A 23,603-nucleotide genomic window follows, 5' to 3' on the forward strand; every position below is an offset into this window, starting at 1 on the left:
ATCAAGTGAGTCTCTGCAATAGTCATGCCTCATATATCTTTTCTCAGTTCCATTCTTGTGCCTGGTTCCTCACAGTCCTCATTTGTTCATCCGCCTCCTCCCCACTCACTCCCACATTCCTTCTCTCGTTCCTTCACTAGCCAGAGTATGCTAGGCACTGTGTGTAAGTGCTAGGAACACAGTGGTGAGATTCAATTTTCAGCACGCCCTGTACTTACATTCTAGCATCATCCACATCACAATTAGCATTCACAGAATTGTAATTAGCATGATTATTATTTAACGCATCAGTAGTGATTGTCAAAAGACTGGCAGCCGAGTAACAACTGTCGGTCATCTTTGCAGGCCCCATTTTGAATCCCCGCCCTCAGAGGGCAGACAGAGTGGCTGCAAAGCGCGTGCCTTTACAGGTCTTGTGTTCCACGTATTTTAAAGCAAGCAGGAAGGCAACGGGAGGTAGTCTGGTAAAGGAAGAGGGGAATTGCTTGAGGTACAAAGGACCTCAAGTCCATCTAACGCTGAAGGAGAAAGGGAGGACTGTTGTAAGAAGGCTACAGAGAAGTCAGATTCCAGGCTCAGATCCAGCCACCCCTACGTGCTACCCCTGAAACCTCAGACAGCTCGTGTTCAGTCTGAGCCCCAGGTTCCTCAGCTCTAAAACACAAATGGCAAAAGCATCTACTTCCAGGTTCTGAAGTTTAAATACAATACAATATATGGGAAGCTGAGATGCTTCCTCGGGTAAAAGCTCCTGCTTCTATACAATACAATATACGGCTGTGAGATGCTTCCTCCGGTAAAGCTCCTGCTTCTATACAATACAATATACGGCTGTGAGATGCTTCCTCCGGTAAAGCTCCTGCTTCCTTCTATCCCTGGACCCCACGGTGGAAGGAGAAAACTGACTTCCTGAAAGCTGTCCTCTGACCTCCACATACACTGAGGCACGCATGCCCACATGCTCACACACACAGTCATAAAAAAATAACTAAACTAAACTAAAAACACAAAGTGTTTAGTATTGAACACACAGTCAGTGGCTTACTATAAGATTAAATAGCTACCATCAGTGCTGGGTGTTGCCGAGCTGGAACAGAGCCTGCCTGGCATGCACAAAGCCCTGGGTTCCACTTCCACTGCCATATAAACTAGACATGGAGGTACACAGCCCTGGGGAGGTGGAGGCAGAGATCAGCAATTCAAAGTCATCTTCAACTATGTATATTGAGTTTGAGGCCAGCCTAGGTTACATAGACCTAGTCTCAACATAAAAGTAGTCCCAATCAACACTATTGCTGGCATAATTCCTGCTGTAAGCAAACCTTTATCACGGTGCCTGGCATCTAGGAATCAATGAGAGGACTGCTGAGATTATCCTCAGACATGATGGCTTTCAACTCAATATACCGCCCACAACCTTGGTGTGTCAATAATACAGTAGGAAAAGGGTAGAGCGTACATTGCACTCTGCCACCTCTACCATCTCTAGAGTATCCTCCCAAGGGCTGGCACAGCTACATGACAGCTTGCTTGCTGGGTTAGACGTCTCTGATGGCAGTTTTCTGGGGACTATGGGGACCCCAGTTCATCTGTTTGGCCAGCTGTATCAACTGAAAAGGGACTGAGAGGGGGCGAGAGCTGAATGCAAACCTCAGCGGGATAGAAGAGTCAGGGAAGAGAACAGACTGAGCTGGAAGTTAGCTAATTGAGAAAGGATTGGATCCGGGCTGTCGGGAAATCCATTTTACTCATATTAAATTATAAACAGGAACTGGCCCTGTTTTGAGCTTTAGAAGGCTTGATGGTAAGCAGGGAGTAGTATGAATTTTGGCAAGATGCAGGGAATTAGGCAAGTCAATAGAGTCTTGCGCTGCAGATGTTGGAAACACCTGGAATAGCAAAGAATAAATGCCTTAGTTTGAGTTTTCCTGGCATTCATTTACGAGGCCCCGGAGCCTGCAGCCAATGAAAACATATTATCCTTTTCATAGTGTATGTATTTAGCTCCCGAAAAATAATCTTCTTATCGCCTGTTTAGCGAATTATCACTCTCATTTTCCACCACAAGAAATTGTACGCTAATAGAGGGGCTTTACGAGTTTACTACTTCGTTTTTGTATTCCGATTTTCAAATTGAAAAAGTAATTTCCTTACTCCTTGAGCTCAGCCAGCGAAGCTGAGATCCGGATGTCATGGCCCAGTAGGTACAGAGATGTAATTAAGTCACTCCACTGAACTAGTTCACCAAGAGGGCCACCGCTGAATGCCGTCTCCGCAATCTTGAAGCCAGACTCCTTGGTCAGGAGCCCCAGGTGGACAAGGATCTGGAAAACAGAAGAGGAAATACATACTGATTTCTGGAGCCATGTTCAAAGTCCATGCACACCATAATGCAATCAGCCAGTTCTAAAAGAACCACTTAAGTCTCAGAATGGGGTATGTCATTTTTTCTAGAAAGTATAAAACAAGGAAGGAAATAATCTCCCCCTGTTTTAGACAAATATACCATGAACTGCCCTTGGTAGAGCCATGAGTGTGAGTTATAGAAGATTATTCTGATTTTTAAAAATAGAACATTTGGCTGGTTCAGTCAGTAAAGAACCTGATGAACAACACGAGGATCTGAGTTCGAATCCCTAGAGCCCAGATACAAAAGCTGGGTGTGGTGCTGCCTGCTTGTAATCCCAGTGCAGGGGAGATGGAGGAGACTGGACAGGCTGGCTTTCGAGTTCCAGGGATCTTCCTGTGTTAGTCTCTTCAGTGTTGGGATTACAAGCATGTACACTACATCGGGCTTTTTTCTGTGGGATATGGGCAGTGAACTCAGGTTACATGCCTGTGTGGCAAGCTCTTTATCAACTGAGCTCTCTCCCCAGCCCAGCAAGCCTGTCGCTTAAACATACTCTAATTACGATCCACGAGGCGTGTCTGGTTTTAAAATAGAAAACCATGGAAATAAGCATACTTAATGTGTTTCAATGAACTTTGGTCTCTGACTATCCTAACCAACCCAGTCTGGCCATGGGAGTGTGTTGTAGCTGGTACCTTCTTTCTCTGGCCAGAGCCTTTGGTAGCTTTTCTGTTGTTGGGTATGAGGAAATGTTCTAAGCTCATCAAGTGCCATTTCTGTCTCAGACCCTAATGAGCCATTTTCCCAAGAACCACTTATCCCACCTATTGGAAACAGCATTCAAAGATCAAAGGCTAGCTCTCAAGGGACTCTACTTAATTGCTATTTGGAGTCTTCTCCAATGGCCCTAGCTAGGAACTTCACTTTTCCTCAAAGATAAAAACAAACTGTGGGTTCTTCCTGGGAAGAACCAATCCCAACCCAAGGCTACAGATAATATCTGCGGACAATACCATCCATCTTTCTAGTTATTTATTTACTCCTACAATGAAATCCACTTTGCAAAGGAAGGAACACAGGAAATCATTCTCTATACTCTAATGTTCACAATGGCTCTGGAATAAGATTATCAAGACTTCTGCATAGGACATGCTACAAGTGTTCCATGTTTTTCAAGCTCTTTGGTCAATTTGCTGCTTGAACCAAAACTGGACAGATACACAGTCAGCCCAGCTGTTTCATTTTCCTTAGGATTTTCAGGTATGGTTTTCTTTTTTCTCTTTTTAAAATTTAAAATAGACCCCCCCCCATACAATATATTCTGATTACGGTTTCCCCTCCCCCAACTCCTCTCAGATCCTCTTTACTTCCACACCCACCCAAGCCCATACCCCTTTCCTTCTCTCTCTCATTAAAACACAAACAGACGTTGAAAAATATAGTAATAGGCCGGGCGGTGGTGGCGCACGCCTTTAATCCCAGCACTCGGGAGGCGGAACCAGGCGGATCTCTGTGAGTTCGAGGCCAGCCTGGGCTACCAAGTGAGTCCCAGGAAAAGGCGCAAAGCTACACAGAGAAACCCTGTCTCGAAAAACCAAAAAAAAAAAAAAAAAAAAAAAAAGAAAAATATAGTGATAAAATAAAAATAATTCAGACTAGTAAACAAGAAGGGAAAGAGAGAGGGGTATGGCTCTTCTAAACTAAATTTCTCTTGCTATGTAAATGGTTCCAGTGACAACCCACAAGTATGAAGAACTGAGAGAAATTTGGTTTCCTCGCCTGCCACATCACTCTGTTCTATCCGCCTCCCTTCTTTGACCACTTAATTATTTTCTTACTGTGGAAAAGTATGTATAGCATAACATAGTGGCCACCATTTTAATGCACATGGTTCAAAAGCAGTTTCCCACCCCCCGGATATCTCATTTCGGAAAGTGGAAGAGTTCCAAAGCTTATGTTTAAGTCACAGTGGATAAGATCTTTTCGGGGGGGGGGGGGGGGGGGGGCGCGCGCTCCTGTGGGAGCGTGTGGTGAAGACGGCTATACACCAATATATTCTGTATACTTCTGCACCATGTGCATTAAAATGTTGTGCACGTATTATACTATGCTTGCTATGAATATTTTTCTATAGTAAGAAAAATAATTAAATGCTCAAAAAGGAAGAGAGGGAGGGAAGGAACGAGGTGGATGTAACAGGTATGGAAACTACTGCCCAGTCCTATTTTCTATCCTTGGGGTTATGTGTGTGTGTGTCTGTGTGTGTGTGTGTGTGTGTGTGTGTGTGTGTGTGTGTGAAAATGTGTATCTGTGTACACATTCACAGAAGACAGAGTGTGACAAAAGAAAACCTCAAAATGGGTGAGGAGACACTGAGCTGCTCTACTCTGAGGGGAGATCATTTGACACATGACATCTCTCTTCATCTTGTTTCCAAGCAAAATCAAATTTTAAGAGAAAGCTGCCATCGAAAGGAAGCGAATTAAGCAGCTCACTTTCTTCCGTTTTCTCTTTTCAAGGTTTTGTTTCTCTGCCAGAGACTTGATCGCTTGGATCCACGCGTCAGCCATTCGCCGGATCCGAAGTCTCATCCACCGGAACTCCTCATGCTTCTTCATCATGCTATAGAGACTGTTAAAATCCGTCCGGATTTCCGCCTAGGGGAAAAAGAGAAAGACATGTAATAAAATGAGCAGAAGACTAGGATGCTAGGATGCAAACTGATTTTCACGATATGACATTTTCACCCTGAGAGTCAATGAAATCCAGGATTTCAAAAGTCGATCTTGACTCTCCGCAGAGATTACTGAGGGTGGGGCCCAACAAGATGGCTCAGGAGGTAAAGGCTCTTGCCAAATAGCCTGACAATCCGAGTTCAATCCCAGGACCCGCTCGGCGGCAGGAGAGTGAACTGACTCCTGCACGGTGTCCTCTGGTCTGCACATGTTCCTTCTGCATGCATATGCCCATACACATGCATACACAAATAAGATAAATGTAATTTAGAAAGGACGAGGAGCGCAAATTGAAACAAAGCCCCGGACTGCTCATTTGTCACAAGGGGCATCATTTGAAAAATTAGAGATTGAAAAAGTAAGCCTCGTCGCTGTAAAGCCTGAGCCACGCTGAAATGCAGCTTTCATAATTGATATACCTGATGTACCTCCAAATCCCCCAGGCCAAAATGTATTTGTGTCTTGGAGCTTCCTTCTAGGCGGCTGACCACAGGAAAAAGTATCAGCTCCAACAGACCAGCCAACTCTGTGAGGGCCTCTCCTCCCACAGTAAGACGGGAAATAAATGATCATTTTCTAGTTTTGTCCTGGGCCAAACCAACAAAATTTATGATTTTTCTAAGGAATTTTAAAAGCTAGGGACAGGATTTGTTTTTTACCATAGCTGAGTACAATTTAAAATTCCGACCAGAATCATTTAAGATCCAGGAAGACTTTTTTTCCTGGTTTTCTGGATACAATGGCTGGATGTAGCCCCTGATTAGAACATGAGGGAAACACAATCTCAGTTTGTATTTCACATGATACCTCGAGCGTACCAAATTCATCTCTTAGCAGTCTCCATGGCTCATTCCTAGCATTCGTCTCCCTCCTTGACCCAACAATCTCCCAATGTCTCCACTTGGGTTCAAACCATGGCCATGGAACCATCCTCCAAGCCGCCTGTGTGTACATGAAGTTTCAGCGGCACACAGGCATGCCCTTCATTACATGTGTTAACCATGGCTGCTCTCTGCGTTAGGACTGCAGAACTGAGTAACTGTGAGATTAAATGTCTGGCAGAGATAAAAACACTATCTGGCTTTTACATTCTCCTTGTTTATGACATTTTTATTTATTTAGAATGTGCATGTATATGTGAGCGTGCGAGCGCACGCGCACGCTCAAGTGTGTGTTTAAGTCAGAAGACAACTAGCAGAAATTGGTTTTCTCTCTGTACCATGTGGGTCCTAGGGAATCAAACTCAGATCTTCAGGCTTGGCAGTAGGTACCTTTGCCTGCTGAGACATCTCACTAGCTCTGTTATTTCTGTACATGATGGGGGTATCAGGCAGCCCAAGCTGGCCTTTAACTTTATGTAGCCAAGGATAATCACGACTTCTAATTCTCCTGCCTCCACCTCCCAGGTGGCACAGGCATGCCCCACCAAGTCCAGTTTACAGTGCTGCAGACTGAACCCAGGGTTTCTTGCAGGCTCGGTGAGCACTCTACCAACCGAGCCACGTCCCAGGCCCCTCCTTGACCTTTTACAGAAAGTGTCTGCTTTCGGCTAGAGAGAAGTTGTTAAGGGCGCTGACTGCTCTTGCAGAACAGTGAGGTTCAGCTCCCAGCACCCATGCCGGGCAGCTCACTACCATCTGTAACTCTAGTCCTGGGATTCAACGCCTTCTTCTTACCTCTGTGGGTTCATGCATGCACACGGTGCACATAAACTCACACAGGCATACAAATACAACATGCACACAAATAAAAACATTGAAAAGTAATAAAAATTTTCCAATTTGCCTATGTCTAAAGAAAATGCCCAAGCTTTCAAGATAGAATTGCAAGGTCTCTGGAGCCGCTCCCTCTTTCTAATTACATCTTCAACCCAGCTTACCCAAACCTCTGACCTTGCCCACCCAACCTTGCAATAGGATCCCAAAGGCTGACTTCCCATGGAGACATGCCTCTCTCTCTCTCCCACCTCAGAGAGCACTGCTTGTCCATTCAAATTCAGCTCGTCATCTTCTCTTTGGAATCTCCCCTGACCTCTGCAGCTGAGACGGTCTTCCCTCATTCATCTTCCTAAGCAAGCATTAGAGCCCGGTGACAAGCCTGGTCATTATTTACAGCCAGGCCCCTCATTAGATCACCCAAGGCCTCCACATCTGGCACTGGAGCCCATTCCTCTCTGTGGCCCATCATTTAGGGACCATCAGAGAAGTGTTCAATAAATAAATCTATGCGAACTGGTCTATGATTGGGCCAGCTAGACTTCAGCTTTCAGCTGGCACTTCTCAAAGATGCTGTGTGCATCACTTAGCATATGACCTAAACACACAGGTGGAGGAAGAACGTTCCAAAATCATTTACCAATGAGTTATGATCAGCTTCTTCATAGGGATTTTTTGCTCTCCAAGGTAAACGAGGACACCAATTTTCAACCTGAAAAAGATAAATCAAAAACACTAAACACAGTGGTTCATCTTTTCGTGGACACACAAAGTGCTAAGAACTAGCCCCAGCTCACAATGAACATGGTGTTTATATGGGGTATTGTTAACCAGATAATAACCAAACTCCCGTGACATACGTGAGCTGTCCAGATGCAGGTGCCCTCAAAGGTGTGGCATCCTTCACTCAAGGTCATAAGAAGCACTTGACCACATCTTTACACCTGTCGCTAATTACAGGGAGTAGTCCTTCAACTAATCCTCCCATGTTCATGAGAGGGGACAAGCACACTTCTGCAGGGGGATGGCAGTGTGAAGGAGTCACTGGGAAACCACTCAGCAAATGGGCAGGGGTGATTTTCGATTGGTTCAGGCACGTCTAAAGGGAACAGACAACATTCAGGCCAAAAAATTAAATCTCTGATTTGAGGGTCAGGAATGCAAGCCATGGTTTAATACTAATTAGTCAAGGCTTGTTTTCTGGGTGTTTGCTTGACGCTGTCTCCAGGAAGAAGGTAGGTACCCTGGACTGGTGGCTCATCTGTCATACCAGTACCCAGGATGTGGAGGCAGGAGGATCAGATAGTCTAGGTCCTCCTTGGCTATATAAAGAGTTCTAGGTTGGCTTGAGCTACACAGGACCCTGTCTAAAGCAACAACAGGATTGGGTTAGATATCTATGCAGGGAGCCTATGAGAGTCCTTCCACAGAAGGACCTGTCAGCACACAAGTTGTGTCCAACTTTTTAACGCTGAGGCAACTACAAAGTTCACTCTGGAGAACCTCACTAATGAATTATAAAACAAACAAAAAAGTAATCTCATACACACACACACACACACACCTCATAATACTTTAAGCAAGCCTATGGTTTGGTGTGAGGTTGTACTCATAGTTATCTTGGGTGTATGTGGCTTACAGGCTCAGGTTGGACACACTTGACAGTTGTTTGGGGAAGGAAGAAAGGAAGGCAGAAATGTACAGGATTTGTAGAACTTCCTTCAAGGAAAGTTACCAAAAAAATCAGAGAAATTAATAATTTCATTGTGATTATTGTTAGGAAGGGGCTGGAGAGATTCTAGAAAGGGGCTCAAGTCATAGCCCAGAGGTTAAGATAGAGCACTGCACTTGCAAAGGATCCAAGTTCAGTTCCCAGCACCCACATGGGCAGCTCACAACTTCCTCTGACCTCCCCCCCATTCCCCGTTCCAGGGGATACGACACCCTCTTCTGGCTTCCAAAGGAATTGAACTCACATGCACATATTTCTCCCTCTTCATATATGTATAATTAAAATAAAAAATTCTAGAAAAGGAAAAACAACAAATGAATTGAGTGACATTAACATTTAGCCTATTTACCTAAAATAGCTATGAAATGTCAGAGATGACATGTTTACTAATAAAGATGGCTCAAGAATGGGCATTGGAAATCATTGCTCTTCAGTCAGGGAGACCTATAAGATTCTCCAGGGGGGCATCCACTGAGGGTCACTGAGACCCACAGCCTCGTGGGTTGGCAGAACAATCAGACGAGATAATCCATTTTTTAGATCTGGGTGGGTTTTCAAAGCAGCATGTCAGTTTCAGTAATCTAGAATTTACTCATAAGGGAAGGTGATATTTACTAGGACCAAAAATAGTTGGCCACATTTGCATAAAGCCATCTGCTATGAAAATGGCCCGAAAGCAGATGAGCTAAGGGCAGTGAGGTGTAAAGGGGGTAGGAAAAGTGCCATGTTCTCTTTTCTTCCTGTGCAGTAAAATTAGACTCCTGTGACGTTCATGAGTGACTGCAGTCACTCAGAAACTCTCCCCATGGGGAGAGCTGGATGCTTCTACTCATAAAAAAAGAGCATACCACCCTGCCTTGGAGGCCCATGGTCTCAATTACTGTGGGCCTCTCAATAACAGTATGACCATGCAAGGCAACAGGAACAGCTCCACCACTTAGGAAAAATGAGCAGACAAGAAGCTGAGCAGAACAGGACGCCTCGGCTGGCCCCAGAAACAGCATACACGTCTGTGTTTCCTGTTCTTACGCCAGATTGGTTCATTTGGCACCAATGAAATAAAACATCCCCCCAAAAGCATATTTATAAGATGAAGGCTTCAGATGGGTCCTGGACTTGCCTCTGAGACCCTCAACTGAACACACATTAGGTGTGGATGTCAAGAATCCTCACAAATAAATACACAACTAAGTTCCTTTTTAAAAACTATTTTTATCTTCAACCACTTGAGTAAATTTCCTTTGTGTGTGTAACATATGTATGTATTCGCGTGTGTGCATGCATACATGTAGATGTGTCCATATGTGTATGCAGGATAGAAGTTGAAGATGGATGTCTTCCTCCATCACTCTCCACCTTAGTTTTAATTTTGTTCTCTCCTTGTCTCTTCTTTCTTTCTCCCTCCCTCCCCCACACCCGCCATCCAGGGTCTCTAAGTGAACCTGGAGTCCATCTGTTCAGCAGATTGGCTAAATAGCAGCTCTGGGGATCCACCTGTCTCTGCCTGCCCTGCTCTGGGGTTACTGGTGCAGGCCCCTGTGTCCAGCCCCTGACGTAGGTGCTGGAGATCCTCACTCAGATCCTCATATGTGAGAACAGCAGGCCCTTTGCTGACAGAGCCTCGCCCCAGCCCTGAATAAATGGCATCTACACAGGAACCTCTCAGGATAAAACAAAAAATCTCCCCACGAAGAATGTGATGGGAAAAGATGAAGCAAGACTATGAAGAGAGAAAGCTACGTAAAAGATGACACCCCAGTGTGACCGGGAACGGATAAGGAACGCCTCCCTTCACATTCCTCCACCCCATGAAGAACCTTCCAAGATGCACTCTGATTAAAACAGTCATTCCAAGGTGATCTAAAGCATGACTTCACTAGAGAACTCTCAAGGCTGTAATTCCTTTTTTGAGCTCATCATTTGCTCAGTTCTTCCTTCTCTACATCACTAGCTATCCTTCGGTCCCGCCTCCAAGGACATCTCTGCAAATATAGAAAATAGAGTGGTCCAGCTGAGCTTTTAGGAAGCAATTTCAGCTCCGCCTGCAACTGGAATGGTGGAGAAACAGATAAAGACCTTAACCCACAAAGGGAGGGTGGGTTAAGATTGTCTTTCACCACAGGGATAGGTTAACTAGTTGATGAAGTAGTTAAATTATATGTAAACCAATTACCCTGTGGGGAGAAGAGGAAAAACAAACTATTTTTTTTTCTCCCTGGAACCTCAGAGGATTACCAGAAGAATTGGAGGAAGGCCAGTACTGGTGATAAGTCAAGTAATGAAACAAACTGCCTTCCACAGGGCAGCATTTTCCTACATAAAAGCGCCACGATGAGCATGCAGGGAAAATCGTGCTTGCGGCTAACAACTCGACCTCCTCATACGTAACCGCGTTTTCTGTCTGATGCGTCCAGTGTCATTTAACCAGCGTGGCCCACTGGTTTCCCAGCCTGTCAATAAAGCCGACCCCAGGAGGAGCCCACTCCCTGACTCATAGGAATTGCCCTGATTCCAACTGTTCCAGAACAGCTACTCTTGGGCTGGCTCACAAGGTCTCTGGGTCCTACCACAGCCTGCAGACACCTTCCATCATGGCTGCCCCGTCCACACTTCTCCAGCTGTGGCTTTTCAGTGAACGTTTGCCCTCAGTGCCGGGGCGCACTGCTGCTCATCTCCCCTCTGCTAAATCTCGTGGCACACGGCCTTCTCAGAACCAACAACTAACGCATCAAGGGCAGCCAAGCTCACCACAGGAAACAACTGGAAACTGGGTTTGGGAGACAGCTCAGTGACTAAAATGCTTGCTGCACAACGGTGAGGACCTGAGTGTGATCCCTAGCACTCATGCTAAGAAACCTGGTGTGTCAATCTGTGCCTGTAACCCAAGTGCTGGGAAGACATAGACATCCTGCCCAGACAGTCTAGCCCAGTGGTTCTCAGCCTTCCTAATGCTGTGACCCTTTAATACAAGTCCCTCATGATGCAGTGACCCCAACCATAAAATTATTCCGTTGCTACTTCCTAACTGTAATTTTGCTACTGTTATGGATCGTAATGTAAGTATCTGATATGTGACCCCCGTGAAAGGGTCCTTTGAACTCCCGCAAAGGGGTCAGGACCCACAGGTTGAAAACCACTGCTCTAGCTGAATCAGCAAGCTCCAGGACCAGTGAGACCATCTCACAAAGTAACGAGAGAGTGACACAGGGAGACATCCAACACAACGTACCACAAATGCACACACCATAGCCTGCACCAGGTGCACACCCACGACACCGACAACCCTCTGAATTCCTGGTAACACACACCCAGCCATCAATGCGGCAGCAGCCCTGCTCTAATCTTGTTCGAGTTGAAGGCGAAACTCTTTAGACGCAAACTAATCTCTTTAGCTAGTGCCACGGGCCGCAGAATGAAGAGGCAGTAGATGGAGACAGGGAAGACCTGCCGGGCTAGAACTTCGAACACTAATGGATATTCAGCGGAGAGGGCTCCGCACATCACTTTTCTTCAGAGGTGAGACGTAAAATAAAGCAATTTTGACATTCCCCCTGGCGATTTAGCCTTCTTTGAACTAAATAGGTTTTGCAGCTTCGTCAGGAGGCTGGTGAATCAAAGCAGTTCCTACAGGTTCTAACTGGGTCACGCTGCGTTTTGGGGTCCACAGTACGGCAGCAGAGCCACTGTACTTCAGGAAAAAGAAACTGCTGGCTGAGAGACACACAGCTCAAGGAGGAGGCAAGGAGTCTGCTGTCAACACGAACGGTAGACGCCAGGGAGGCGCAAATGCAGTCCTCAGCGACCGGTCTCTCTTCTGTGCAAGGCTCTTCGCTTTGGAAGAGCCTCAGTTTGGGTCCCTTCCTGTTAACAGAGTGTTGTGTTCTGGTGGATCGCTAACACACAGGCTCTCATGCCACCCTCTTCAAGTGATAAACACAATCAAAACCAACTGCCAGGCACAGCAGCTCAAACTCCCAGCATCCTAGATCAAGCAGAGGCAGCTTGATCTCTTCGAGTTCTGGGCCAGCCTGGTCTATATAGTGTGTTCTAGGCTAGGCAAAGCTTCGCAATGTGACCTTGTTTCAAACATCAAAATAAAAAACAAATAAACAAAATCCCCCACCCCCCCAACCAAATACCTAAGAAAAGACTCTGTCTCTGTGTGTTGGGGGCTTGGGGGCTTTCAGTTTTTTTCCCCCTTTTGTTAATCTGCATTATTATAGAGTGTGTGTGTGTGTGTGTGTGTGTGTACATGTGTGAATATATATAGGCCACAGATCCATTTCCATCATCCTTCCTTGCCCACAGCATTCAGAGTCCCAGGCATTCCACAGAGAAGACCAGGCTCTACATCTACTGTGAGTTTTCTTCTGATAGAGTCTACTTTTGAAAATTTAATATATTTCTATGTTTTGAAATTAAAATATAATTACATCATTTATCCCCTGCCACCAGGCGTTTCCCACCATGGTGAACTGCACCCTCGAACAGTGAGCCCAGACATGTCTTCCTTCCTTATGCTGCTTTGGTGAAGTATTTTGTCACAGCAGAGAAAAGTAACTGAGACGCACAGTAAGAGACAAACAATAGCAACTAATAAATGGTAGACGTTACAATGATATAGTACAATAAAAGATATTTGGTGAATTGTTTGCTTCTAGAAACTTCCTTCGAAGTTTCCATAATCAGACCTCTGTCGATTGTGGGTAACTGAAAATCCTTGAAGCAACATTGTAAATGGGGCTGTGGTGAGGATGTGGTCTAGAGAACCATTATTGCCTCTACCGGAGCAGGCAGGAATGCTACAAACACAGAATGTCAATCCAGCTGGCTCTGTGTAGGAGAGAGCCAGGGGCTGGAGTGATTCTTCAGAGCCCTGCTCAGGATATGACAGAGAAGCTGTGGGAAGTCTGCCATATGCCTCAGAACCAATGGATTCGAATGAGCTAATGACACAGAGTTTTTGTTTGTTTGTTTGTTTTTTGAGACAGGGTTTCACTGTATAGTCCTGGAACTCATTATGTAGACAAGGCTGGCCTCAAACTCAGAGAGATCTGCCTGCCTCTGTCTCCAGAGTGTTGGGATTAAAGGTGTAAGCCACCACTGCCCAGCATGACACAGAGTTTTTAAAATCTATCTCAGATTGCCATTAGCTGAGAAAGTCACTTTTCATCAAACAGGAAAGACAGCAAATGAATTCCTCTGCAGATGACCACAGCAGTAACACAGACACACTTCCTACAAAAGCCCCCCTAAGGTGCTCAATGCACTCAAAACTGGCTTCATTCAGCCTGAATCCATGTCTCTAGCCAGCACTATCCAAAGTTGGGAGGCAGTCACATTCTGGAGACCCGGGACACCCATTGTGGGATATTGGTACACTGTGTGAAGATGTTTTGCTGTGATTGTTGTAATAAAAAGCTAAATAGCCAATAGATGGGCAGGAGGAGGTATAGGATTTCCTGGGAGAGAAAGGAGGAGGAGGAGGAGGAATTAGGCACACAGGAGAACCAGGAGACATAGAGAGGAAACAGGAGGAGCAAGATGGGAGAGGTAATGCCACATGATAGAATGTAGATTAATATAAATGGGTTAACTTAAATTATAAGAGCTAGTTAGGAACAAGCCTAAGCTATCGGCCGAGCTTTCATAATTAATAAGAAGTCTCTATATCATTATTTGGGAGCTGGCTGGTGGGACAGAAAAAGATTCCTTACAGACACCACAGTTCTTTGCTGTTTAGCACATGACTTTGCCTCCATATCATCTTAAGTGACCACGAGAATAGTTCTATTATAATTGGTTCTTTCATTCTAGTGCTCTGATCTGATCCCTCATGCTTCCTCACAAAATAATACTGGACAGCACTTCACTGTGAATAAGCTCAAAATTCCCCCGCTGTGTGTCTCAATCTCAAAGTCTTAGCAGGTTTTTGCAGCGACATTGTTTTCAAGATGAGATTATAGCCAGGAGAAATTACCACTTAGAACAGTGTCAATAATAGGGTACAGCCTAGTATTTCAAATACACTATGAACAGAATCACTCATTCAATAAATGTATGCACCAGGCTCTCAGGTTACTGAAACAATGATAAAATGGTCCTCGGCCAGAAAATAATGAGTGTGGGTCAAACATACCACATGTATTCAACTCCTTAATGACAACAATCAAAAGACATAAAGCATACAAGCAAGTCCCAAAAAGGGTCCTTTTTATTATAAAAAAAAGTGCTATATACCTGTGGAAGCCAACTGGGAAATAAAGGTTTTCTGGGGCCAGTGAGGATAGTCTAGTAGCAAAGGGGATTTGGGGTTCAATCCCCAGGTCTCCCAAGCTGAAGAGAACTGACCCGAGGCTGTCCCTTGACCACACGTGTGTGCCATGCTATACTCATGTCCCCCACAAATAAATAAATAAATAATAAATAAATGTAATAAAAATATTTAAAGGTTTTTCTAGATTGGATAGGAAATGAGAGTAATGTTACCTCAATGGACACTCCTTGCAGATGAAATGAAGAAATAAGGAGGAGGATATTACTGCTCCTAGGTATGTTGAAGAAGGCTTATTGTAGATTTGAGGGAGATCACTGCCAGAGGTAAAGACATCTTGGAGAGTCCAGAGTGGACATGACCAACAGATTGAGCCGAACCATGTGCGGAGAGTCAGTAAGGGAGAGAGCAGAGCCAGGAGACCAGGAGACTAGGAGACTAGGAAATCAGGAGACCAAGAGGCCAAGAGGCCAGGAGACCAGGAGACCAGGAGACCAGGAAGCCAAGAGGCCAAAAGGACAAAAAGGTTAAAAGGACCAGAGTAGCCAAAATGGCTGGGTTATAGAATAAAGAGCAGCTGGGAGGGGGGGTGTGCCAGCCGGGAGAACCCTGTTAACAGGTAGGGACTGAGGGATGCTGGGAGAACCTGTCTGATAGTGCAGTGTCTACTTTGATGTGTTAACAGGCACCTCAGCCATTTGTCCTGGGTGTGAGACCTAACTAACACCTGTAGATAAAGAAGCATAGCCAGGCACCAGGGTACTGACCTAGCATGTGGAGGCCTCAAGGAGGAAAGGAAAGGAAGGTGGGAAGAGAAAAGGCAGCATGAAGAGGGAGGAGAGGAAGGAGGGAATCAGTGAATCCACAACCTAGCAGTATACACCTCCTGGAAGAAGGGTGAAATACCATCCATGATGCAAAACAGATCCACAGTCTCACTCTGGTCAGACACCGATGGGACAAACAACCAACACAGGGCCAGGATACAATGTCACAGGGAGAATCATCAAAAGCCAGTGCAGGACACACTGATACTAAGCAAAGCTGGTAGTTTTGGGTTTTGTTTCCATCCTGTCCCTCAGGTCTCCACGTGAGAAGTCTTGTTGAACTCACTGGCACCCAAACCCGGCAGGAACAGCCTGGCTGGTGGCTCAGTATTAGCATGGCAACTCATCATCGGGACAAAGGAAATGAGAAGGGACCTGGGGCTCAGTTGGTAGGGTGCTTGCCCAGGATTCATGAAGCCCTGGGCTCCATTCCAGCGCCACAGACACTGGATCTGGTAGGACACATCTGTAATCCCAGCACTTGGGAAGTTCCAGGTTATCCTCAGCTATATAAAGAAGTTGAAATTGAGGCTAGCCCAGCCAAATAAGACCCTTCTCAAAAACCACCACCAAACAAACAAACAAACAAACAACAACCAAACTATCAAATGTATTTTGAGCACATACCAGAAACCATGAGACAACATTGAAAGTATGCAAAATTCAGCTGGAAGATGGCTCAGTGGGTGAAGAACAAATGTGAAGTTTTGATGTTTATAATCCCAGACTTCTACAGCAAGATGGAAGGCAGAGACCAGAAAATTCCCAGAGTCTGAGGACCAGTGAACTTCTCTATATGCAGCAGAAAAATAAGAGACTCTGTATCAAGTTGGAAGGCCAAGACTGACATCTGAAGCTGTCCCCTGATTGCCACAGGAGCTCTACAGCGCGCCTGCGCGCGCACACACACACACACACACATCCATTCTCTATCACACGTACATGCACACACGGATAAAACATAGACGTGTATGAAGAACAGATAAGAGCTGACTGTACTGGAGCTCCAGGAGTGTGTTCCAGAGAGCACAGATGTAGTAGTTGGGGGCTTGGCAACTCTTGCTCTTTTCCCCGAGTTCTGCAAGGTGGAGACCAGGAGAAGTTCACTATAAATGCCATAGTGTCTTGAAACAACCAAGAAATGTCATTAAGACTAATTCCGGAGGGGAGAATCTGGCGGGAAGGGAGCAGAGACGTCAGCCAGCTAAACACAGCTCTTCAAAGTCGGGATGGTTTGAAAAATCCTTCTGCAAAGGGCATCTTAACACTCAGGCAGCTAGAGCAATGAGCACACGCAGATGAAAAGATAGAGATAAAGTCTGGGTGCAGAAAATGGAAAGAACTCAACCATAAATCTCAGCCAACTGTCTTGACTGCCAGGAAATCTTATCTTGTGGAAAGAGAATTTCCGACTTCACGCAGCTAAACATGTTCAAGGCACACTGCGGTCTACTCGGGCAACAGCCTGGAGGTATTTTTACAGCACACCCTGACCTGTTCCCACGTGTCCGTTTTGTTGTTCTGTTTTTCTCCTGCAGCCTGAACAGTCAATTCTCCAAGGCTGCCCACTTTGACAGATTAGTCTCTGTAACACCATTTCCAAGTTATCTTTCGCAGCCCACACAGGCTATAAATCCAGATCATTGTGCTGGTTATTAGGATTTCATTTCATGCTTGCATTCACAAGCATTTAAGCTTCCAACCTTTCCTGTTGGGCATTAATCTTGGCAGTAATCAAGGGATTAAGTACGCTGAATTTAAACTCAAGGTTAATAGCACGCTCAACCAATATTGGTTTTACATATTGCCAAGGGAAAACAGAAAGGCAGAGACCTTTATGTCCATTGTTCATGAAAGAGAAGAAACAGATTGATGGGGAAGGCATGAAATTACTTCTTTTGTTCCATTAGGAAGGTCTCTCTGTCTCTGTCTCTCTGTCTCTGTCTCTGTCTCTGTCTCTCTCTCACACACACACACCCCTGTCCAAACTGGCATTTGGAATAGTAGTTTTTAAACATCTTAAGATCTAGTAATAAATCACCGGGCAATTCAATTATCTCCAACTAAATATACCTGCAATAGCTACAGAAATGCTTCAAAAAATCGGATCAACACAAGGCTGAGACAGCCAGCTCAGCTGGTAGAATGCTTGCCATCCATGCATGCAGCCCCGACTTCTACCCCTAGAGCCCGTGTTAAAAAGCTGGGCGTGCTGGTGGGCATTTGTAATCCCAAGGCTGGGGAGGTGGAGAGACAAGCCACACTGGCTGGCTAGCCTAGACTGCTTGGTGAGCTCTAGGCCAGTGAGGAAACATTTCTCAAGAAAACAAGGGGTACGTGTGGAGAGTTCAGGAGACAGCTCAGTGAATAAAAGGCTTACATGACCAGTTTAAAGCCTCATGAAAGCCAGGCAGGCAGAGCAGTCCCCAGGCAGGTACAGCAGTCACCTGTAATCTCAATACTTCAGATGCAGAGACAGGAGATCTCCGGGGCAAACTAGCTAGGCAGACTAGCTCGAATCAGCTACTTCAGGGTTCAGTGAGAAATCCTGCCTCAATAAAATAGAGAGAGATTGAAGAAGATACGGGACATCAACTTTGGGCCTCCACATACAAATGCATACATAATAAACAAATAAATCTTAAACCAAACAAAAAACAAATGCGTACATGTGTGCTAATATACACATATATTATTCAATATTATATATATTGAATGTATATACTATACATTCAAATGGGGAAATAAAACGCAACCAAAAAAGCAAATAATCACAAAGTGCACAGGACCTGAAGAACTACACCAGAAGTTGACTTCTGCCTCTGCATGCACACTTGCGCACACACACACACACACACACACACACACACAAAAAAAACCCAAACAAACAAACAAACAAAAACAACAAAAAAAAACCCCATAGAACCAATGAGTCAAGAGAGCTAGAAAAGTGTGTTGTTGCCTGCTAGGTTTTGGAACAAGGATATAAGAAGAAAAAGATGTGTGGGTGTCAAATACATGAACATCATCCATCAATGTACTGTTGATGGAGGCGAAGAAACTTGTTCCAAGTTTCACAAAAGCCACTAGCAATAAAAGGTGCAGACAGCTGAATTGAATTAATGCGCTTGAAACAAGGACAGTTGCAGTAATTACTGTATATGGTCTTGTCTCTGTAACGGGAATAGTTACACAACTCAAAGACACCGCTCTACAAAGTGACCTGCCTGATGTTGAAATCCGAGGCTGCCTGATGAGCTGAATCATTCACATAGTCTTATCACAGAGTGAGTGACACCTGGTTTTCATTAGCTATGACCTCATGAAAGCCTGGTGGGATTCCATCTGTTTGGATGGTAGGCATCAAAATTATGGAGTGTTGGGAAATAAGCAATCAGCTAATTAGGGTTGTATACCCAACATGAGTGGGTTTCAGCCTAGAGAGAGCACAGAACCAGTGGCTATTGGCTACTTAGCTGAGTTCTTATTCCTTCAAAATGGGGGACTGGAAGGGGCAGTGTGTGTGGAACCCTAAAGCCAGGAGACCTAACTCATGCAGTACAGCCTAACTCACTATGGCTGTTTATCTCCTTTGGCTGCAGCCAGCAGTCTAAATGTGGCTGGGTATCTACAGCATGTAGCCTAAGTGATGTTTCCCTCTTCCAACTGTCCGGGAGGGGGCAGAAGATCCTGCAAAGACAAACTTCTATGTGACTCTCCACTGTCCGATACAGAGACAATGGATCCGAAGAAACTGCAATTTCCCCCAGGAGTCTCAAGCTGGAAGGAAAGGCTGATGCCTGCTGCCAGCAGTGGAGAGGGGAGGAATTTCTCTCCTGGAAAGGGACTGCACACAGTTCTGACAACTTGGAAGACCATCTTGCAGGAGAGACTGGAAAATGATGATGGGCAGGACCACCCCTTGCCCAGGACTGCTTAGCTCTGTACACGTTTTGCCATCTGTTTAAACCTAAGCCTCATGTCCTGAAGGTGGACTTAGGGTGGTATCACTGGACCTCTTCATTTCTTTCTCTTTTTAACATGGCCACTTTCCACAGTCTTCCTCTGCTTTCACTACTGCTTGTCTCTAACTGGGGACAGGTGACTAAGCCTGGCTTGACCCTAACAACCCCAGGAATGTTCTGGCTTCTCACAAGCCCATCCCTAAAGAAGGGAGTCCTGGACTGTTGTTGTGACATGGCTGTCACCAGGGCAGTGTCAGCCAGATAACAAGCAGCGAAGAGTGGCCACAGGAGCACACAGAGAAGGCTGTACTTTGGGGGATTGATTTAAAAATGATTCGTAGATTACAAAGTGGTTAATGGCTCAGGAGGTCAGAGGTAGGGAGGAAACTACCGTTATCTTGCTGAATGGACACGTCAAACTGCCTTCTCAACAGTTACATTTACACCGCTCTCATACTTGGTCAGAGAAGCATCTTTTGGGTGCGTAGCAATGCAGACTCTGAACTGGTCCAAGTGTTGAGATAATGGAATGCTCAGCCCTAAATGGACGTCTCTAGGAAGCCCTCCTTCAGTAGGTTCAGGGAACATTGGGGAAGACCAGGAGGGACCTAAGAGCTCTCTCAGAGCCAGAGGATGGGGAGGAGGGCTGTGAAACACTGTCCTCTGGATAGGACACACAGGCTGTTGCACTCTTGAACTCACTGTAGCTATGGTGACCTGGACAAGACCCGCCCGAGGTCACGCCATCCAGCATTCCATCAGGCAGAGTGATTCACACCCAGCGGGTTACTAAGTAAAACAAAAGGAGAGGACATGAGGGTGGGAGGGTTGTTTTGGGGGTGTGGATGGATCTGGGGTAGGAGAGTGGAGACAGGGAGATGGGTCAGTGTGTAAACACACCACATGGGTAAACACATCACATGTGTAAACACTCTAAACGGTCAGGTGCTCTAAAAAAACAAGTTGGTTAGATAAAAGGTGCATTCCCCTAACTCAATTCAAATGGGTAGACTAAGACAATGGCAGCAGCGGGAAATGAAGGAAGAGAGGCCCTTCCTGAATCTAAAGTGACATTTACTTTAGTGCTTCTCGGTATCTGTCTCTGTTCTGAGGCCAAACCCAGAAAAAAAGCCCAACTCTTTCGATAAAGACTGGAAACGAACGCAGCAGAAGTTGCCCACATATGTGCTGATGGAGTTTACAGAGCAAGTCAAACAAAGATGGTTTTCTCATTTTGCCAACTGTAAGAGAAACCTGGTGTGTGATGGTCTCAAGAGTTCAACAAAATAGGGAAGTTATAAGACAGCCAGAAAAAAAAAAACCTAGACTAACAAACAGGCCCACATAGATGTATTACCCCCATTTTCTTTTCTTTGTGTGTGTGTGTGTGATCTCTACATTCAGTGCCCACAGAGGACAGAAGAAGGCATGGGATCCCCTGAAGCTAGAGTTAAAGGCTGCTGTTAACAGCCTAATATGGTGTGCTGGCTGGGAACCAAACTCAGGTCCCGTACAAGAGCAGCAAGCATTTTGGACTGCTAAGCCATCTCTCTAGACCCTTGTCCCGGATTTTAATACTACTACAAGGTTAGTAACTGCCTTTGAGAGTCATCTCAATTAATTTCTCATAACTGGCTCTGTGTACCAGCATGTAACACAAACGTAAACCAGCATCCAGCATGGAGACCATCAGTCAAGAGCAAGTGTGTTTAACACACACACACACACACACACACACACACACAACGAAGAACATAAAGTAATGTGCATTCCTTAGCTTTCCTTAGACATTCCACAACACACATGCTTATCTAAACACCATGTTACACACCACACACATATATACAATCCCTGTCAGTTAAAAAGGAAGACATGGGCCTAAGGAGATGGTTCAGTTGGTAATGTGTTTGCCACATAAGCATGAGTTCGAATCCACAGCACATTAATACAAAAACTGGAAGTGGTGGTACACACCTGTAACCACAGTGCTGAGGAGACAAACGGGAGGGTCCCTGGGGCTCACTGGCTAGAAAAATCTAGCCTAATTGCTGAGTTGCAGATTTAGTGACACCCTATTTAAAAAGTAAGGTAGAAAGCCATGAAGGAAGACATAAAACAAAACAAAACAAACAAAAAAAAAAAACCAACCAACCAACAGGTATCAAGGGAAGAATTCAGTTTTTCTTTGACCAGAAGTCATACCAGATGCTTTATCATAATCAAATTGGACTGGTGACTTGATTCTAACTCTAAAACACAGAAGCAAGACCATCCAGAATGTCCTCAAATAAGGCTCACATCAAAACATAAATACGTCACTGTGTCTACTAAGGGTCTTCTGCCTGCTAGGCGAGGGAGGGCCTCTCTAAGGACATTCTGAGGTAAACCTGGGCATCCTCACACCATCCTGATGGTGGGTAGAGGTCTTTAATAACAAAGGAAAGTCCAACCAGCAGAACCCAAGGGAACAAGTTTAGGCTGTGTCACAGAGATTAAGAAGTGGCCGAAGAGCAAGTCTGACTGAGGAGCCTGGATGGTGACCTTACAGGAGTGTCCATCATGCCTGTAGCTGTCCCTAGGCATGAGGAACGATAAAACAGGCCCTTATGGAGAGAGTCATTTCTAGAGGCTGATTGTGATAAAGAGGCCCGTATTACTTACTTTGCTTACTGCTGTAATAAAAATCCTGAGAAAAGCAACATGAAGGGAGGGTTGATTCCGGCTCAAAGTTTGAGGACTCTGTCCACTGTGGTGGGGAACGCATGGTGGCAGCCAGGAAGCAGAGAGAGATGAACGATGCTGCTCTGCTCACTTTCTTCTGTTTCTTCCCCACAGGACCACATTTGAGTTAGATTTTCCCTCCTTAGACCATTCAGCAAACCTCCTTACAGACACGTCCAGAGACTCCTCCCCTCCTAGTGATCCTAAAGCCCTGCTGAGCTGACTGACCATCCCTGTTAACTACTGCAAGGCTCCCGGCTGTCCCTGAAGAGGAGCTGTCTCCTGCTTTGTGGCTAATTGTACCCATCCTTTCTTCCTCTCCTGTCTGAATCTCTCTCTTTACTTCTTTTTCCCATTCAGCTGTTAAGATAAAGAAAGCCTGGCACAGAGAACGACCTCTCCGTCATTGCTGACAACCCAATCCCTACAACAGAGGTCAGTCAGTAAGCTCTCAGTGAACTGAATCGGCTAGAAAGGGAGAAAGAAGCCAGGAGGATCTTTGTGACTTCGAGGCCAGCCTGGTCTACAGCGCGAGATCCAGGAAAGGTGCAAAGCTACACAGAGAAACCCTGTCTCGAAAAACCAAAAACAAAAAGAAAGGGAGAAAGAAACTGATCTATGCCTCAGGCTACCGAAGCCTGCACACACCTCAGGAAGAGAATAAGCACAGGCCTGTGAGACCAAGGTCTCTATACAGACCAGTGTGCTGGCACATCCCTTGGAATCTCCTCCCTAGATCGCTACTTCCCTCTGTCTTAGGCATTTATCTTCCTCCACTGGAGTGCCGTGAGGGTAGTAGTTCCAAAGGAAAGGAACTTGTCATGAACCATTTGTTGCTGTGTTTTTAGCTCACTGCACGTCGTCTCCACATCTTCCCAGCTTTGGCCCAGGAGCTGGAGAAGGGCTGGGAAACCCAAGCGGAATCTGACACCTTTCATGTCCTCAGCCCTCCCCAGCCTGCAAACCCGAAATGAGCCTTGCTTGTCAATCACGGCCCATGGGCTAGACTCTGGACTCTTCCATGCCAGGGAAGGGATTTGCAGAGGAAACTTTTTGAAATTAAACTGGACGAACAGTCTTTCCCTCGAGGCAGGAGAGGCACTTCTAATTGAGTTCTCACTAGGGTGAAGGTCACCCACAGCCTTCCTCCCCTTGCAGGAGGAAATTAGAAGTCTCTGCAAAGTCAGGAATCAGGAACAGGTTCAAACAAATGCTGCAAAATCCGTATGTCAGCAACTCGGGAGGAACATCCACTGTGCTTCTGATTTCTAGAAGGCATTTTGC

At 45.5% G+C, this 23,603-nt stretch overlaps 1 protein-coding gene and 1 non-coding gene across 2 annotated transcripts in view; both read right to left on the reverse strand.

Annotated features, from left to right (window-relative positions):
• Nucleotides 1-23,603, reverse strand: part of Mgat5 (alpha-1,6-mannosylglycoprotein 6-beta-N-acetylglucosaminyltransferase) — a 265,798-nt gene that overhangs the window by 98,657 nt on the left and 143,538 nt on the right. The window contains exons 7-9 of the mRNA XM_059280607.1: nt 7,441-7,512; nt 4,846-5,007; nt 2,155-2,324 (exon numbers count right to left, since the gene is read on the reverse strand). Coding sequence (XP_059136590.1) covers nt 2,155-2,324; nt 4,846-5,007; nt 7,441-7,512 — 404 coding nt within the window. The remainder of the gene's footprint in view (nt 1-2,154; nt 2,325-4,845; nt 5,008-7,440; nt 7,513-23,603) is intronic.
• Nucleotides 15,880-15,988, reverse strand: LOC131925879 (small nucleolar RNA U6-53/MBII-28). The gene has a single exon (XR_009383379.1). It is a non-coding gene; the product is annotated as a small nucleolar RNA U6-53/MBII-28 (small nucleolar RNA).

Source organism: Peromyscus eremicus, chromosome 15 (assembly GCF_949786415.1).
Source record: "Peromyscus eremicus chromosome 15, PerEre_H2_v1, whole genome shotgun sequence".
Taxonomy (NCBI): Eukaryota; Metazoa; Chordata; class Mammalia; order Rodentia; family Cricetidae; genus Peromyscus; species Peromyscus eremicus.